Source organism: Bubalus bubalis, chromosome 2, assembly GCF_019923935.1.
Source record: "Bubalus bubalis isolate 160015118507 breed Murrah chromosome 2, NDDB_SH_1, whole genome shotgun sequence".
NCBI lineage: Eukaryota > Metazoa > Chordata > Mammalia > Artiodactyla > Bovidae > Bubalus > Bubalus bubalis.
The window spans coordinates 79,029,132-79,047,648 of NC_059158.1; the positions used below are offsets into that span (position 1 = coordinate 79,029,132).

At 44.8% G+C, this 18,517-nt stretch overlaps 1 protein-coding gene across 1 annotated transcript in view; it reads left to right on the plus strand.

Moving 5' to 3' along the window:
• The first annotated feature begins 2,426 nt into the window (after nucleotides 1-2,426).
• The window catches only part of LRP2 (LDL receptor related protein 2), a 178,421-nt gene continuing 162,330 nt past the window's right edge, over nucleotides 2,427-18,517 (plus strand). The window contains exon 1 of the mRNA XM_006059973.4: nucleotides 2,427-2,681. Coding sequence (XP_006060035.4) covers nucleotides 2,603-2,681 — 79 coding nt within the window. The 5' untranslated portion in view covers nucleotides 2,427-2,602. The remainder of the gene's footprint in view (nucleotides 2,682-18,517) is intronic.

The window sequence follows — 18,517 nt, forward strand, 5'->3', positions numbered from 1 at the left end:
GTGGAACATAAAGAAATTTTGCATTATATAGAAACTTGCATTACATAGAAACAGTGCTGCCGTAAATCAAAACTGAGCTAGCCTGCGCTTTCCCGGATGCTGGTCCTTAGTTTTAATCCCCCAAATCTAGCAACAGGCATTCTCAGGTATAGATACCGAGATAAAAACTGGCGCACGGTGCAGGCAGTAAAAAGATGTCTGGTTTTAAGTGGTATGAGTTTGATAGTGCACTGAAAAATTGGGGTTTTCTAGTGGAAAAGAGTGTGGATGTGCGAATTTACATACAGTGTTGGGATTGATAGGCAGTGTTTCATTATAGGTCCCTCATCCTCTATCCCCACCCCTTCATCTGCTCCCCTGCCTCCAGCCCTCCCTCCATTCTTCCCCCCTTCTCTGGCGTTTTTCTGGGATTAACGGCGGGGTCGGCCGCATACACAAACGCAGCTGGTTCGTACGGTCAGCCTGAGCCCTGCTGTGCAACCACGTCAGGAATTCCAGTAAGTTGGCAACACTGCAGCACAAAGACAACAACAATGAGGGAAACCCTTCAGTGCAGAAAGGAATGTTTGGAGCCCGCGCTGCTACACAGAGAAAGGACACAAACACCGCCCCCACGCCCGCCCCCTCGCCCCCGATCGCGCCTGCGCTCCCTCTCTCGCACCTCCAGCACCCCACGCGCGTCCCGGGCAGGACGCAACCCCTCCGGCGCCCCGGGAGCCCCGACCCGCGCACCGCTTGGGGCGCGCGCCTCCCCAGCGCCCGCAGCGGCTCTTTGTAATTGTGGTGCGGGGACGCTCATTGACTATGCAGGGCGGCCCCGGCGGGCGTCGGAGTGCTCTGACCCCGGCGCGGTCTCGTACCATCGCCCCGGCCGCCCGGAACCGGCATAAATCACCCACCGAGACTAAAGTGCAGCTTCTCGCCCCCTCGCCGCCTCCCTCCTCCCGCTCGCCTCGTCCCCCTGACTTCCCAGCCCCCCATGCCCTTCGGGTCCCCAATCCTGCCTCCTCCGCGGCGCCGCCCAGCTCCAGACGCTGCGCAGGGAGGCAAAGAGCGTCCCAGTGACTTCGGTCGCAGCCGAGAACTCTGGATTTCCAGTTCTTGGGAAGAAAGCCGCTAAATCTCTCCCGCCCCTGCTCGCACCTTACTCCTTTTTAAGTCAAAGTTTTCTCTATCTGGGTCTATTTCTCTCGTCTTGTCTTTCAAAAATAATATCTACTTCCTCTTCCCCCTCCCCTCAAAGCTTCACCAACCACTAAAGCCTGGACTGTTTGGGGTCAGTAGAGTTCCACAGAGTCTCTCAAGATCCAGGCTCGGGGAGAAGGGGTGGCAGTATCTGGGTCGGGGACTACATGGGTGCTGGGCTGTCGTCTTGACGGCCACGGCTCCTCTGAGAGAAAGGGCTCCAGGACCAGGGGTGACCCCTGGCCTAGAAACGGTTCCTTCTCACATAGGTCTCCACGTGGCCAGGAAAGCGGTTGCACGGACCCTCGTTCTTTCTGTGGGCACTGGAGCCACGTATCGGCTGAGGACGATGCTCAGGTTTCTCTCACAGTGCTCTTTGGGGCTCCCTCCTCCAGCCCCCGCCAGCCTGGCTAACACTGCCCCCAAAGAAAGGAGTGGCGGGATTCTCTGAACCCCTTTAGTTTCTCCCTCACATAAAGGGGCACCTGCACCGTCTAGAAGACGTTCATTCTTTCAGTTTTACTTCAAAATGATCAGATTTGTAAGAAGCACGATCTGGCCGTGACACCTGTAGACGTGGTGCTTAAGAAAATCTAAACAAGGATCCGACGCGCCCCCATCGCCCCAACATTGATCTCACTCCCCCCGTAACTCGTAAAAACATAGAGCACGCCATCTCAGCGCCCAACTCTACAGGGGAAACCCGGGTGTCTGAGGGAGCTTGAGGATTGTAGACTAGAGAATAAAATAGTCACAAGATAATAAAATAGACTAGATAATAAAATAGTCGAGCAAGCTCTCCATTCCTCTTTCCCCTTCCCTCCTCCTCCTTCTCTTATTCTCCCTTTTCAAAAACTGTATAGGTAGCCGACATACTTGTGGACCGCCTAGCCAACTTCTGTGCGCAGACCAATCCTGCCCGCGTGTGATCGTGTCAGTGTGAGCGTGTGACGGTGATGAGCGTGTGACGGTGATGAGCGTGTGTGCGCGTATGAATGAGCGTGTGTACCTGGGAAGTGTGCGTGCACGTGTGAGCGGGTGCGTGTGCGCGCGCGGCTGTGTCTGTAGGAGTGCCTGCGTGAGAGTGCACGCGTGTGTTCGGGTCCCGACTCCTCTCGCAGCTGCAAAGTGCAGGGGGCGGGCCGGGCGGCAGGGGGCCTGCCCCGCGGGATTCCCGCAGGCTAGTTCCGGGGCGGGCGGGTCTAAAGGGCTTTATGCACGGTCTGGAGGGTGGGGACTGGCGCCGGTAGAAAACGCGATTCCTCAGGCGCGGGTCCCGGCTTTCTGACCCTAGGAGCCCACAGAGGTGCGGCCCTGAAAGAGCGCTCCCCAGTGGAGGCGCTGCAGTGCCAAGTGCGACGCGCGCCCACCTCCCGGGGAAGGAACGGCGAGGCCGGGGACCCAGACAGTCGCTGGGATGGAGCGCTGGGCGGCGGCGGCAGCGTGCACGCTGCTGCTGGCTTTCGCCGCCTGCCTGGCGCCGGCCAGTGGCGGAGGTAAGCGCCCACCGGTCCGAGCTCCGCGCCGAGTGCGGAACTTCCCTGGCTGCGTCAGGGTCGGGTCCGCGGGCGAGCGGAGGGGGCTGCGGCAGGGTCGGGTCCGCGGGCGAGCGGAGTGGGCTGCGGCCGGCAGAGGCCAGGAGCGGGAGGCCGCCGGACAGCTCCCTGTGGGGCCCTCAGGTTGCCCTGCGTGGGGCCGGCAGGAGCGCCCCTCCTTCGCCCGCCTCGGCAGTGAGTGTCCCAAACTTGAGAAAGCAGACCCTGCGGTTTCGGTGACAGCACACCCCACAAGGACCCCGCCTTTGTTCCCACGGAGGTTTGTCCCAACCCTCCTGGAAGGTACTTTGCTGCTCTCCTCGTGAGTCCGCAGCTTGCTCGCCGCGCTGGTTTCTTCTCTCCGGGGCCAAGCGGTCTTCCGCGCTGCTCTGTGCGCAGTTTTCCACCTGCAGCGCCCAGCCCGGGAATCCCTTCGCGCGCCCAGGCTGCGGGCTCGAGCACCCCGCCTTTCTGCAGCAGCGAAACTTGGTCTCGCCGTGACCCCCAAGAGACCGCATCTCGATAAAGATCGTTCACTAGCCGAGATAAGGCCGGGAGGTGGGATTGGCCGAGAGAGCGGCTGATACGCTGCAGCATTTTCTTGAAGGGTTTCCCTTTCCAGCCGGGAAGCGGAGGCTTTTGTGTTGATGAATGGGGCTCGTCTGCGCGGCCGGAGTTTTGAGGGCTCGAATGGAGAAAGTTTCTGCGATGAAGCGCTGTAAACTTCTCTCAAGTTGTCGGGAGAGTTTTAGTTTTTTACAGGAACGGAGGCGAGGGAAAGAGGAGGAGGGAGTAGGGGAGAGAATAAAAAGAATAAGAGGGGAGGAGGAGAGAAGACAAATAGAGAGTAAAAGGGAGAGAAGGAGGGGAAAGAGAGAGATCGGGGGCTGAGGTCGGGGAGAAGGAGAGAGAGAGGAAGCTAGGGATGAATGGGAGAGGCGAGGAGGCAGGGGAACAAGCGAGCTCTCTCCCTGGCTTTGCGTTGCTAGGTAGCAGCGAAGAGCTGCGTGTGACCGACCACCAGACAGACAGAGCGGACGCTGCTGCCTCAAGGGGGACTAATCTGTCTGTGGGGACGGGAGACCACCCTCTCCCCCACCACCCCTTCCTCCCGCTCCTTCCTTCTCGGACAACTTAATTGCCCTACAATGAAAATGAAACCCCTATTGTTGTAGGATTAGCCAAAGCAATACATTGATTTTCCTGGATCACATTTTAGGGTTGAAGAGTGGGGACTGCAGAAGCCCCCATTTATGGCAGAGAGAGGGGATGGGCCAGTGGCATGTATTCAAATGGTTAATCTGCTTTCTTTCCTCAATTCTTAGAGTAAGCTCCTTAGAGGGAATCAACTAAGTAATTATACAGCAACTCCTAACAGTACACATTGCAGACTTCCTGGGAAGAAGTTTGGAAACGCCAACAAACCTCACTGGTCGTGTAAAAATCTTTGGAAAAGGAGGGGAGGCAGGAAGAGAACGTTAATAATTATAACTTTGAAAACCTTTTCTCAGGGTTGGTAACAGAGAAAGAGAATTTATTATTATTGTGGAGGGTTTGTCCTAAATATGGCCACAAGTTTTACTATATGTTCCTGTAAGTGCCTGGCAAAAGGAAACCTTGTCTGGATTAAACTGGGATACATCTGGGTTGTCCACATACAACCCAAACAGATGGTTTCATCCCTGTGTTAATGTCTTAGTCATCAAATAACCTGTACTTACTCTTCTTGGTAGTTTAGACCCATCTATCTTTCATTCTATAATAATAATCACATACTATGTATAGTATATAGCATATGATATTCTATATATCATATACTTTTATGTTGCAGGCCCTGTTCTAAGTATTTTACACTTGTTGAAATTTAGTCTTTATCACGCCTCTTTTTAAGTAAGCACTCTTACTGTTTCTATTTTACAGATGGGAAATGAAGGCATAGACCAGTTAACTTCCTTAAGGTCATATGGCTAGAAAATCACTGTGAGACAATTCCCAGAGATTCTGATACCAGAGGCTTTAACTAAACTGCTCTAGTATATGGCTCTTTTGTACTAGAAATGTCATACCCCCTTAGTTTCTGTCCATGTGTGAAGTTACTAAAGAAGCCAAGGGACTTTTTGCAAGTCTTTGCCACATACTGTAGAATTTGCTTGCTGCTCATAACTTGATATTTCCAGAAACTCTTTGCAGGTTTCTATCCTCACTCTCAGTCTTCCCAATTGATCATTTTTACATACATGTCCTCTGAATATTGTCAACCTGGGGGTTTAAGATTTCTAGATTCCTGTTGTATTGATTTTTGACTTAGATGAAGAAGTATGATGACATTGTAAATGCCCTTATTTTAGGTAAGGTCATTTCAGTCTCCCTCCAGCGTTTAGTTGCTGCTAAGTCGCTTCAGTCATGTCCGACTCTGTGCGACCCTGTGCCAAACTTCGTATCATTAGAAACTGGAAAGTGTTTTGCAGTTAGTCTTTTAAAAAATATTGCATATCTGTGGCTAGAAATTATTTGCACTGCTCTCTATTTTGCATAATGCTTTTTAAAAAATGCGGAGAGCCTGAAGCAATGGCTTCACCTCATTCTAGCTGTGTGACCTTGGGGAAGTCCTTTAACTTTGCATGGCTCAGATTGCTTATCTGTAAAACTGGTATGATAATGGGAGAATCTATTCTGTGACATTTTATGAACATAAAGTGGTGAGTGTGCCTTAGCATGGTGTAAGGCATTGTAGACAATGATCATAAACAAATAGCTCTTTTTATTACTTTGATTCACAATACCTTTTCTTGCTTACTGATCATATTTCTAATTTCAAAATGCACGAGAATATCTTTAAGTATTTTCCACCTAACTTTTCTCTGAAGAATTCCCAGATTTCAGGACGTGATTTGAAGTTTTTCAGAAAATGTTATGGTTTCTCAGGACAATGATACTCTTTCATCCAATAGAAGTTTGATTGTGCCCTTAATAGGATCAGGTTTTATGACAATTACATCTTTGGGTACAGTTTATATGCTTAGAAGGGTTGTGTGGCCAATAGCAAACAGGCAACATTTTGGTTCTATCAAGTCTCTATTATCTGCTGCTGCTTTTATTTTACAGCAGTTGGCTTTTCTTTCTCTTACTGAAGTTCTTCCTTGCCAGTCTTTGGGGCTTCTGCTTAAACTTCCTGTCCCTGCCCTATTTTAATATAAGCTTTTATAACCTTTAATATATCACTTGGACTGCTTGGCATTATTTTATAGCTAAGTAACTAAATCCTGGTGGAGAAGGAAATGGCAACCCACTCCAGTGTTCTTGCCTGGAGGATCCCAGGGACAGGGGAGCCTGGTGGGCTGCCGTCTACGGGTCGCACAGAGTCGGACATGACTGAAGCGACTTAGCAGCAACTAAACGCTGGAGGGAGACTGAAAGGAGTGAAAGGGTGGGGATTAAGTGCCCCACCTAAAGGACATTGATCGAGCCAGGGTCTGAACCTGAGACTCCTCATTCTTCTACAAGACCTTTAGATGCATGTCCTCTAAATGTCCCCACGTTGAGATCTCTAGATTCCTTTTGTGTTGATCCTGACTTATCAGTTGAGGCAAAAAGATGATCTTGGGTGAATCTTTAGTTGGGTGGGTCACCAGTCTCAGGCCTAAGCTGAATCTTATGATAGATTAATATAACCATGTGTTTTTAGCTTGACCCAGAACTCCCAAAGTCTGTGCCTCTGGATCCATTTTTTAAAAATTGTGGACCATCAGAGCACATTTCTGAAGAGCTGATATAATTCACATATTAATAGTTATAGTCCATTAATTTTGTGATCTTGAGGAATTAAAAAAATCATTACACTGTGGCTGTAAGTCACTTCAGTCATGTCCGACTCTGTGTGACTCCATAGACGGCAGGCCACCAGACACCCCCGTCCCTGGGATTCTCCAGGCAAGAACACTGGAGTGGGTTGCCATTTCCTTCTCCAATGCAGGAAAGTGAAAAGTGAAAGTGAAGTCGCTCCAGTCGTGTCTGTGGCAATCCACAAATATTTATTAATAAGCATCTACGAGCCTGGTAGGCTGCAGTCCATGGGGTCGCAAAGAGTCGGACACGACTGAGCGACTTCGCTTTCACTTTTTACTTTCCTGCACTGGAGAAGGAAATGGCAACCCACTCCAGTGTTCTTGCCTGGAGAATCCCAGGGACGGGGAAGCCTGGTGGGCTGCTGTCTATGGGGTCGCACAGAGTCGGACACAACTGAAGTGACTTAGCTTAGCTTAGCTTACGGTGTGCTAGTAAGACAGCAGTATCAATATAACAGAAGGTTAAGGATGATGAGAACTGAAAAGAGGAGTCTAGATTCCACAGTTAAAATGGGCTGCAACTTTGTGTTTACGATTCTGAGATAGTCATTTTCTAGTTCCTAATAACTCTGGCTAGGATTTCACCAATATTAGATTTGACACATTCCAGCCTCAGTGTTTTGGGCTGCTTTTAGAATGATCAGATTGGTAGATGTTTTGAAATGTCAGAGATACTTTGATGCTTCCCATGTTTATAAAGGGCCTGTACAAATGTTTCCTAATTGATTTCTTGACCATCTTAGCATTGTGAGACACAGTAGGAAAAGTGTGAATTTGGGGATTAGAGGATCTGGATTTGTAATGAATGTAAATTCATTACAACATACTTAACTGCTCTGGGTTGGTTTTATCTATAAAATGGACACATGTTTACCTCATAGGGTAGTTATGCCAGTTACCTGAAAAGAGTGTGAAATGCTTTTTAGACTGAGGTCTCATGTATTTCTATCCATCATGACTGCCCTTTTCAAGAATTTAACTTTTTATAAACTTGTGGAGAAGATATTGTATCTTGGTATCTCCCCCTGCCCCCTTTTTAGTACAAGGGATCTTTAAATAATTTTCTTGTGCATCTTTGACACAGTGCTTTATTGGCTACAGCAACTTTACACATTAGTCTGAATTCTCATGTTTGTAAATGACAGAAAACTCAGTTAAATTGCTTGAAGCCAAAAGGAAGGAGTATTGAAATATATAATTGAAAAGATAAAGCTATTAGGTTGAACCATATGGGATTGTTGGACGGAGGAGCCTGGTAGGCTGCAGTCCATGGGTCGCTAAGAGTCGGACACGACTGAGCGACTTCACTTTCACTTTTCACTTTCATGCATTGGAGAAGGAAATGGCAACCCACTCCAGTGTTCTTGCCTGGAGTATCCCAGGGACGGGGGAGCCTGGTGGGCTGCCGTCTCTGGGGTCACACAGAGTCGGACACGACTGACGTGACTTAGCAGCAGCAGCATATGGGATTGTTATTTTCCTAGGTCAGAAGCAGTCAAATTTGGCAATTTGGTTTAACCTAGTATAGTTGGGCACTCAGCCTACTTCATGTTGATTGGTTTCTCTATCTCCTGGTTCTGAGATGACTGTGTTCTCTAGCATGTTCTTCTCTGGTGTCACATCCTTTATGTTATGTCCAATGGAAAAGAGTAAGTTTTGTTTTAATTATACTCTGCAAAAGTCTCAATTGCATTCAGGGACTCCTCTTAGGTCATAAGCTCATTGGAGAACCAGTCACTATATCTAGGGATATGCAATGTGCCTCTGGCTTAGACTTGAGTCACATGCTTGATCTTTGAAGTCACAGACTGAAGTCTAGATCCCAGAGGGAAAATGAGGTGAGGCTCCCAGGAGAATGGTGAACAGATGTGGAGTTGCAGAAACAACAGATATCTGGAACACCTTATCAGATAAAACCAGTTTTCCATTTTGTGTATGAAGACAGACTAGAAATTTCTTAAGAGTAGGTGGTCCTGGGATAACTCAATAATTGAAGAGGGAAAAGGCTTGCAAATATTAAAGCAAGACACGGACGTGATGTTGTGTTCTTGTGATCATGTTGCAACTAGAAGGTTTTTTTGTAGCCTAAGGGATTCTTATTTGGAGCTTTACTTTGTGATGGACTGGAATGTTCTGGAAAATGATCTAGAGATCAAAGTATGGAAACTCTTGAGTCTTTTGTAGGATTTCATTTTTCAGCAAGTCCTAGGCCTTTGTCCCTTTTCCAACTTTCTTCATTTGTTTTTATTCCTAAAATGTTGTCCCTTTTCCAGGCGCTAGACCTTGGCTGTGAGAAAGAGCTAGAAAGAAAGGAGAGAAGAAGGGTTTGGAGACATATGAAGATGCTTCAGTGGAGACAGAATACTTTGGTGCTCATCTAAGAATCCTTAGCATATACCCTGCTGCTGCTGCTAAGTCGCTTCAGTCATGTCTGACTCTGCGCGACCCCATAGACACTTCAGTCATGTCTTGACTCTGCGTGACCCCATAGACGGCAGCCTACGAGGCTACCCCGTCCCTGGGATTCTCCAGGCAAGAACACTGGAGTGGGTTGCCATTTCCTTCTCCAATGCAGGAAAGTGAAAAGTGAAAGTAAAGTCGCTCAGTTGTGTCCGACTCTTAGTGACCCCATGTACTACAGCCCACCAGGCCCTCCGTCCATGGGATTTTCCAGGCAAGAGTACTGGAGTGGGGTGCCATTGCCTTCTCCAAGCATATACCATAGGGAACTTCTTCTATAGACAGTGGAACAGGTAACTTTCACACTTCGCTGGGTTAATTCAGAAATGCTAAACATTTGCCCTCTATGCCAGTGGTTATTTTGCTGGTCTTTAAGTCCTATTTCTAATATCTCGGTATCATATACCAAGAAACTGGAAACATCAGTTTTTGGGAAATTTAAAAGTCTCTCCAAGAATGTAACAGAGTAGACAATATGAAGTTTCACGTTAAAATCTCTATGCTTTTGGTCATTAGCCCTCAGGTCATGCCTGACCCCCAGCATTATTGGAAACAGTGAGAAATGAATGAAAGAAGGAAATGTAATTACCACTCTGTGCCTTGAAAAGTTAAGTCACTGTTATTATGGATACAATGGCTTGTTTATTGTCCAGATCTTGAGATTCCAAGTTTGGAAGCAATACTAGAGGTCTCCTTTAAGTTGATGTATCATCAGCCTCGTGAAGATCAGCAACTTTGAAAATAAGCCTTTACTCACTGATTCACATTAATAGCATATCTACTTTTGAGTGCCCAGTGAGTATTGAGGAAACCCCCAAAAGACGAAGACGACCACGGCTACACTTCTGTTCTGCTAGACTTTCTTGGATTCTCATATAAAAACATCCTGTCTTATGGTGTCAGAGACTTGCTTGTCATTTTGAACCCAGTTCTTTGGTTTTTATTCTCATTAACAAGGAGATTTTCTTCGTAAAAGGTAAAAAATCAAAACTCATTTATTTTGATAAGGAAATCCTTAAGTAAAATTGAATTTAGGGATGGAAATATCTGAAATATGTCAATCTTACCTACCTTTTACTATCACTAAAGGGAAGGAGAAAATGCTAGTGTGTACTTTCACACTGGTTTAATTTGGATGTGGGAAGGCTGTGGAGGATACTTTTTGTTATTAAGAAACAGAAAACCCACCTCCAATTGGCTTAAACAATTAAGGGTATTTATTGACTCATGTAAGCAAAAACTTCTGAGGCAGAGTGGGGTTCAGGTAAGGTACATTCAGGGCTCCAGTTCTCTTTCTTTGTGTTCTTGACTTTACTCCCCTCTAGGTTTCAGCTTTGTTTTCAGGCTGGCTCCCCATATTGTTATATTATAGCTGCCAGGGCAAATGAGGCTATCTAGGGACAACTTTGAGATTTCAGCTGTGTTCTCAAAAGCATTATTTCATCACAATTTATAAAATGTGATAATCTCTAGGGTCCCTTGATGGAAATAAGCTAGATTCTTAAGCTTGGCATATAAAAATTACCTGGGGAGCTTTAAATATATATTCTTAGGCCAAAACTCACACCTACTATATCAGGAGTATGGAATCTGTATTTTAAGTAATTCTGAGAGTCAGATGATTTGGAAACAACTCATCTGGGTAATCTGTCTCATTTTTAGTTTTGCAAACTGAAACTAACTTGCAACGGCAAATCCCTTCCACTAGCAGTGAAGAGTACTCCAGTTATATCTATTCTTTCTTTTGGATGGGGATGTTACAAGGTAGCTACAGTAACAAGGGAAACTACTCATTTACATCCAAGGGTGATTTGAAGTACTGCCCCCATTCCTGGCGGTCTCCTTTCCTGGCCAATATGACAGTCCCTCCCTGGAGCCACTGTTTGTGTCTTAATTGGATTCTTTGCTTTCTCTGCTCTTTCCTTGGACACCCTTGATGTCCTTCCTCCCACTGTTAAGAATCTGAGGTTCTTTGAGCTGACCCAAGTCAGGAATTCATCTCAAGAGCATCCCCTGGCAGAGCTCACTGGCATCTATCCCATGTTTGGCATTGGGAGTTATTAGAAAATGTTATTTCCCAACTCTTTGTTGATCCCACTTGGTCTTATAGTCCATTGATCCCGCCACCTCTTCACTGTCCCTCAAATCCCTCAGTTATTTACCTCCTTAGCTTATATTTTATGGCCCATCATTAGCATCACTTCCTTGCCTCCACCCTCAGCAGTCTGTCCCTCTTTTCTCAGACCTCCAACACCACCTGCTCAAACCACATTGCTTCTTATAGACGTGAAAATAGAAGCAATCAACAGAAGGACACAAATTCTCATAACTCAACCATCATCATTTGCACCTCAGCCTGTATATTTTCTTTCCTCCTGTTCCTCGGGACGAACTTTCCATGCTGTGTAGTCCAGCCAGTTCATTCATGTTCTAGATCACACTCTGTCTCTCACCATTTGTCTCCTCTCATCAAATCTTCATTTTCCCCACATTCCACATTCCCTTCTTGCTGTCACCTATTTCCTCTGTACCTTGGCAAAATTCCTTGGCAGATTTATCTTTATCCACTGTAGTTTTGCTCAGTTTTTCTCATATCCATGCCTTTCAGGTGTTTTTTCCCCACCACCCTTGACCAAGGTGTTTCTTTGGCCAAGGTCACTGGTGACTTCCATTGTTAAATCCAAAGACCCATTCTCAGCTCTCATCTTGTTTAGCTAACTAGCAACACTGCACACAGCATATCCTGCCTTCCACCATGAAACAGTTTGGCTTCCGAGAAACTACATTCTCCTGGCTTCCTTCCTTCCTTCTTGGCCTCCCCTTATTCCCTCATGCTTCTTTCCGTCCACCTTTCTCATTACTTTTCGTCTCTATCTGCATTGCTTTGGAATCATTCTGTCTCGTGACATACCATCTGTACACTGACAACTTATAAATTTAGGACTATAATCCAGGCCCTACCCTAAACTCTAGTCCTGTATGTCCAGCTGCTTATTTGATAACCTGGTTGTACAAGAGTCATTTCAGACTTACATCCAAAAACTGAACTCCCGATCTCCATTAATGCCCCAAACCTGCTTTATCCATTGATTTCCCCATTTGAGAAAGTGACTACTCCATCTTTGCTTAGACTCCAAACTTTGGACTCTTTCTTTTTATACCTTACATCCAACCCATCAGAAAATCCCATCATTTCAATCATCAGAATATATGTAGAATCCAAACAGTTTTGAAACTGGTAACTGATCTTTACCACTGCTGTGTTGATCCAGGTCATGGTCACCTATTACCTGGATTATTGCAATGCCTTCCCTACTGATCACCTGGTGTTCTTTGGTCCCCCTCCTTGGTCCCCCTTCTTTGGTCAACTCTCAGCCCCCTTTAAAAACCAGTCAGATCTTGTCACTCCTCTACTCAAAAGCACCAATGGCTTCTGTCACACATGAATTGGATTTTTCAGAAACTGATGCTGAAAGGGACTTTGGAGTGCATGATATTAATGAAGATCAGTGTCTGTGAAGGGAAGGGGAGGAAGCGGGAACAGGCAGAGGAAGAAACTGAAGTGGGTAAGGCCTCGACTAACCCAGTGGGGAGTTCTGGAGCTGCAGCTGGCAAGGAGAATGTTCTGTGTCAGGCTGAATTGGCTTTCCTCAGTTGCTGGATGTGGTCTATCCTAGCAAGGTACCTTTCTATTGATACAGCTGAGGTGGACGTTGAAGGAGTTGAGTGTAGGTAGAGAGTCCTTCCCTTCAGCTGGCCCTTCCTTGAAGAGAAATCTCAGTAGTGCATCTCCGCATCTCCCTGGCTACCATTGCTCCCCAGCTCATACAGAGTCAGAGTCCAGATAGACCCTAACTATTAACTTGGACATCCCTTGAACTGTCTCCTTCTCTCTCCCCACTCACAGTGCAATGGTTGTTCAGTTGCTCAGTCGAGTCCAGCTCTTGGTGACCTCATGGACTGAAGCATGCCAGGCTTCCCTGTTCTTCACCATCTCCTGGAGCTTGCTCAAACTCGTGTACATTGAGTCAGTGATGCCATCCAACCATCTCATCCTCTGTTGTCCCCTTCTTCTGCCTTCAGTCTTTCCCAGCATCAGGGTCTTTTCTAATCAGCTCTTTGCACCCAGTGACAAAGTATTAGAACTTCAGCTTCAGCATTAGTCCTTCAAATGAGTATTCAGGGTTTATTTCCTTTAGGACTGCCTGGTTTGATCTCCTTGCAGTCCAAGGGACTCTCAAGAGTCTTCTCCAGCACCACAGTTGGAAAACATCAATTCTTGGGTGCACAACCTTCTTTATAGTCCACCTCTCACATATGTACATGACAACTGGAAAAGCCATGGCTTTGACTAGATGGACCTTTGTCGGCAAAGCAATGTCTCTGCTTTTAAATACACTGTCTGGGTACAATGGTATTCTTGCTTTATTCCCAACATAGTGAGCACCTTAAGGCCTTCGTACTTGCTTCCTCTCTTCTTGAACACTCTTGCCTCAGACTGTGCATGACCTGCCCCTCACCTTCTACAGGTCATATTATAGGTCACTTTCTTAGTATTGATTTCTCAGATTCTTTGCTCTTTCTTCATTGCATTTATCACCCTCTGACATAATGGGCATTGTTTTGTTTTTTTGTTGTTGTTGCCTGTTTACTTTGTTTCTCTTTTCTAAGATATAAATTCCAGGACTGCAGACATTTTTATCTCTCTTATTCATTGTCTTATTCCTAGTACCGAGAATTGGGCTAATGAAATAAATCTAACTTGAATGAACGATGGATAGATGCCACCATGGGTACTAAAACTAAGAAGGGCAGCCTCCGCTCATCACTATGTCCCTGGTATTGCCAGCCGTTAATTCCGCCAGGCTCCTGGAGGCCCCATCAAGGTTCTGATGGAGAAAAAAAGAAAATTGCTGTCTCTATCAAAACAAGTGGCTTAGCAACGCTATTTCTTTCCATTTGACTCTCCCCGTTCCTCCGCCTCACTGCCCCCCAACTACTGATGACTCCCAACACATTTGATTGTAGCAGATTCTGCATCGGCCTTTTTAACTTCCACCCCAGACACTTGGCTACTCTGTGAGAATCCCCTGTACATACAGAATGGGTCATTCTGCTATTTTAAGGACAGATTTGATACAGTAGCTTTTACAAAAAGATAAGCCAAAGTTTTTAGACTTTATGTTAGTGGACTGTCACTCTGTGTTTAAACAGAACACAAAAGAAATCTGTCTGAGACCACGGCACAGTGAAAACAGCCTTGATCAGACAAAAGGCCCTCTGAAGAGGGGAGTGGTTTCCCAAGTCGGGGAGGCGGCTTGGACTGTGGAGGAAAGAACATCACATGTCAAGTCAGGACATTCATGGGTCTTGTTCCTGATGAATGAAGAAAAAATGGGCCCAGTTGAAGAGGGCCAGAATGCTGAACACTGCCCATGGCTGCTCGTCCCTGAGTGCAGTCTTTCTCACTTTAGATCCTTTTTTTTAAATTGAAAAAAGTTATTTATTTGGCTACGCTGGGTCTTCGTTGTGGCATGTGGGATCCAGTTCCCTAACCAGGGATTGAACCCAGGCACCCTGCATTGGGAGCACAGAGTCTCAGCCACTGGACCACCAGGGAAGTCCCTAGAACCCATTCTTTTGATGGCTTCGTAATGCAAGCATGACCGAGTAGTTAAGTTGTCGGCATACAGATGGTATTTAAAGTCACGAGATAGGAGGAGACTACAAAAGCAATGCAAATAGAGATGAGAAGTAATCAGAAAGGTGGATGGGAGTAAGCATGAGGGAACAAGGGGAGGCCAGCAAGGAAGGAAGGAAACCAGGAGAGTGAAGAAGTTGGGAGAATGACCTGAAATAATTATTGCTAAAATTTTTGAGTGTTTTCTATGTGCCTGATACAGTCCTAAGTGTTTTATAGGTGTAACTTTACTCACTTCTTCATTATTAACAGTTTGAATTTTATGGAAAAAGAACTAAGGCAGGGACTTCCCTGGTTATGACTTGGTGCTTCCAATGCAAAGGCCACAGGTTTGATCCCTGACTGGGGAACTAAGGTCCCACATGCCTTGCAGCAAAAATAAATAAATAAATAAATAAAAAAGAAGAACCAAGACAAAGATAGCTAGGTAGTTTGCCCATAGCTGTCTAATTAGTAAGTGGTGAAACCAAGATTTGACCCCAGAGTGCTTATTCTTATGTGTTATCACTGGGTAGATAGGATCAAGTGAAAGATAGTGCCTCTGTGTCCATCAAAGCCTCATTTAATGGCTCATATTATGATCAGCTGACCTCATTTCAGAAGCTGGTACCTTTGCAACTCAACTCTTGGGACATTTTTGTGCTATTTTTGCATTCATTCCTTGTTGATGGAGGCCATATCATGCTTTGACATCAAGTAATTGGAAACAACAAAGGATAGAGAGATTCCTGCCACATGGGCCTGTCCAAAGCAGCTTACCCTGAAAGAGTACATTTCCACTGTAACCCAGTTTTCCCTCTATTCTCTTTAGGTACTGGCTGATTTCTGCTTGCTGACTTTCTCCTCTGTTAGCTTTCCGTTATCTAAGAATGTCTTCTCTATAATTACACATCTTTTAATTCAAAAGACCCTTTGACTATCAGAGAGAGTTCTATTTTAACTTTTAGGGATGGCAGTGCAGACATTGAAAGTTGTTTGTTGCTTCATACTTGATGGAAAAATTCCTACTAAGTTCCCTCATTCAAAGTCCTAGAAGAAAACAATGAACAACCAAGTGAGAACTCTTGGCAGCTGAAAAGGTTGTTCCTGGAGAGATGGGGAAGGCATTTGCATATGGTTGGAAGGGCTGGAATGTCTCTTGGCTCCAAAGTGTCTCTCACCCTGCCCGGAGATGTCTGCTCGGTCGCCATTAGCACCAGTTCTTTAGAGGAATACATTCTTCTCCTTGAAACTCTGGTTAAAGTGCAGAAATGTTTACCCCTGTCTGGTCAAGTAGTTAGCTGAGATAATAATGCACAGAAAACATTCCTGAGTGAGGTTCAGAGAGAAGGAGATGCAAAGTTGATAGTTTGATAGGGGGCGGGGACGAAAGAAAGGAAGAAGGTATCTGAAGGTGAGAGTCTTGGAAGGGAGCCGACTTCATCTCCTAATTAATTGTTTTGCTTAAATCAGCTTTTCTAGATAACAGATGTTATTGCTTGTGCTTTTTCCTTAGGATGACATTATGGGGAGTTTCTGCTGTAAATCTGTTCAATTGACATCAAAGAGGAACTTCTTACTTTCTAGTAAGGCTCTCCTTCCTCTAATTAGCTCAGTGGAAATAAGATTGTTAGAACAAAAGGAAATGTTGGCCCTAAAAGCAACAAATTTGCAGCATTCTATCAGTCATTCCTTAGGGACTCATTGGCATCAGGTAAGGTTGAGAGGAAGCTTTTGGATTTAGTGTAAATGGAAGTTACAATTTTTCTAGACCATAATGATGATTATTAATAGGAAATCCAGTTTTATTCCTTAGTATGCAATAAAACAACAGTTTGCATGTGGATAAGGTAAAAGCCACACATTTCTTAAGTCAGTTGCTAAATGGTTAACTTTTATGTACCACCTCTCTGAATTATTTTTCTAGTTCACTTCTGACATAAAAATTGACTTCTTCCCTAATATTTGGTGCAGTGAGGTGTTGAAAGAATTTGCTAAGTAATCACTGGAAGCTAAGATTCTAGTGAAAAACAAAATGCATGGTTTAAAAATTGAACATACTAACTGGGAGAGAGCAAAGATTAGATGCTTCTTTCTGTAAATAATTAAACCCAGCAGGGCAGACAAGAGAACATGGGGCTTGAGCTAAGAAGGATGCATAGGTATTGAACACTTTCACTTCCCTGTGAGGGCAATCAAAGAGGTCTTTAATAGTTGTTGCTGATTGTGAATATGTGCAACAAAATCCTTAATCCAGATTTACTTCTCAAGCATTTTGCTGTGATTGAAGGAATGAGAAAGGGAAGAGAAGAGGAACTGTTTGGTTGAGGCCCTTCAGCACTCTCTCTCTAGGAGGCCCAAGTGTGGTTTGTCACAGTGACCTGGGACTTTGGTCCCCTTCAGGACCACCACCTAGCCCTGGGGGTGCCTGGGTAGATCAAAGACAATTGGTTTTGCTTTTTCTTGCCGAGAAGCAGTGGATCTACGAATGGAGAGCTGGATTAACACAAGACACATAGGATGGATTCTTTCTGACTTGCTCTTTCAGAGTTGGTTTTCTTACACTCTCCACACCGTCTGCACTTTTTTGAGGTGGTTGGTCTTAATTTTTCTATCTGTAAACAAAGAGAAAAAGATTTTACAGTTTTCCTATGGGTAAGCTTGAATATTAGCCTTAATGAGGAGCTTTGTTTTATCATTTAAATTAACGTAGACTTAAATTGTGCATGTATAGTTTTATAAATTATCAGGCATGTATATATTTGTGTAACCAGCACCAGGACTGGGATTAGACTGTTCAGCAGCCCCCACCCCCTCGATTCCCGCACGCTGTTGCTGTAGTCCACTCTCCAAATACAGCTCCTCAGTTCTTTTTCTTGAAAACTCACTTTCCCGTATAAAAGCCTCAATTTCTGCCTTTCATTTGTGCATTTTAATTCAAGAAGTATTTCTAACTCATTTTTGAAGTGATTCAAAATGACATGGGTGAGTGGTAAGGTTGCAAGCTTGGTTTCCCCCTATTACGTGGAGGAAAAAAACTCTGGAAAGATAGCTCTTTCAGTATAGCCATATAGGAAAAAAATTGGCCCAAACTTGGCTTGTTGCTAGATTGGAATCTGCAAAGAAAACACACTCAAGAAGTCTCCCTTGAAGCAGAGGACAGAGGTTTATTTTATATTTAACGATTTACCCCTTGACACCTGGGAAATGATTAGTTGATGTTTTCAAAGAAGATTAAGTCAGTGTGGTTAATTAACTGTGGTAATCAGGTGACTTAAATTAATTAACTCCTTGTTAACAATTTCCATCAATTTTGTAAATAAATGACTGAATCAGTAAATTATACTCAAGATTAAAGGCTATATTTCCTGATTTATTTTATTGATGACAAATTAGAGAATTTTCTCTTCATCTCATTCTCTTCCTGCCAACCTTACAAATGAGAACTGGCTGGTTATAGTTTGAGAGGAATGCACCAGAGTAACTTTTAATGTATGGCTTTAAGGAAAAGTCAGGTGAAAGGACACTTGAAAACATTTAGGGAAATGAAACTTCACCAGCATATAGGTAGCAACATTAAGGGAGGATGAGGGTAGCAAATAATGACGAAACTCACTTTAGGATAAGCTTTTAACTATGAAGTCTTTAATGTTTTATTTTCTTTCTTTTTTCTAAGTGAAAAACAAATGAGGGATATAACAATTTGGTTTTTAGCTAGAAATAAATTTGAGTGGATATTTAGATATTCTATTGAGAAGGAACTTACCAAAATGTTGGGATGTAGTGATCGCGTTAGTCAGTAAAGTTTGATG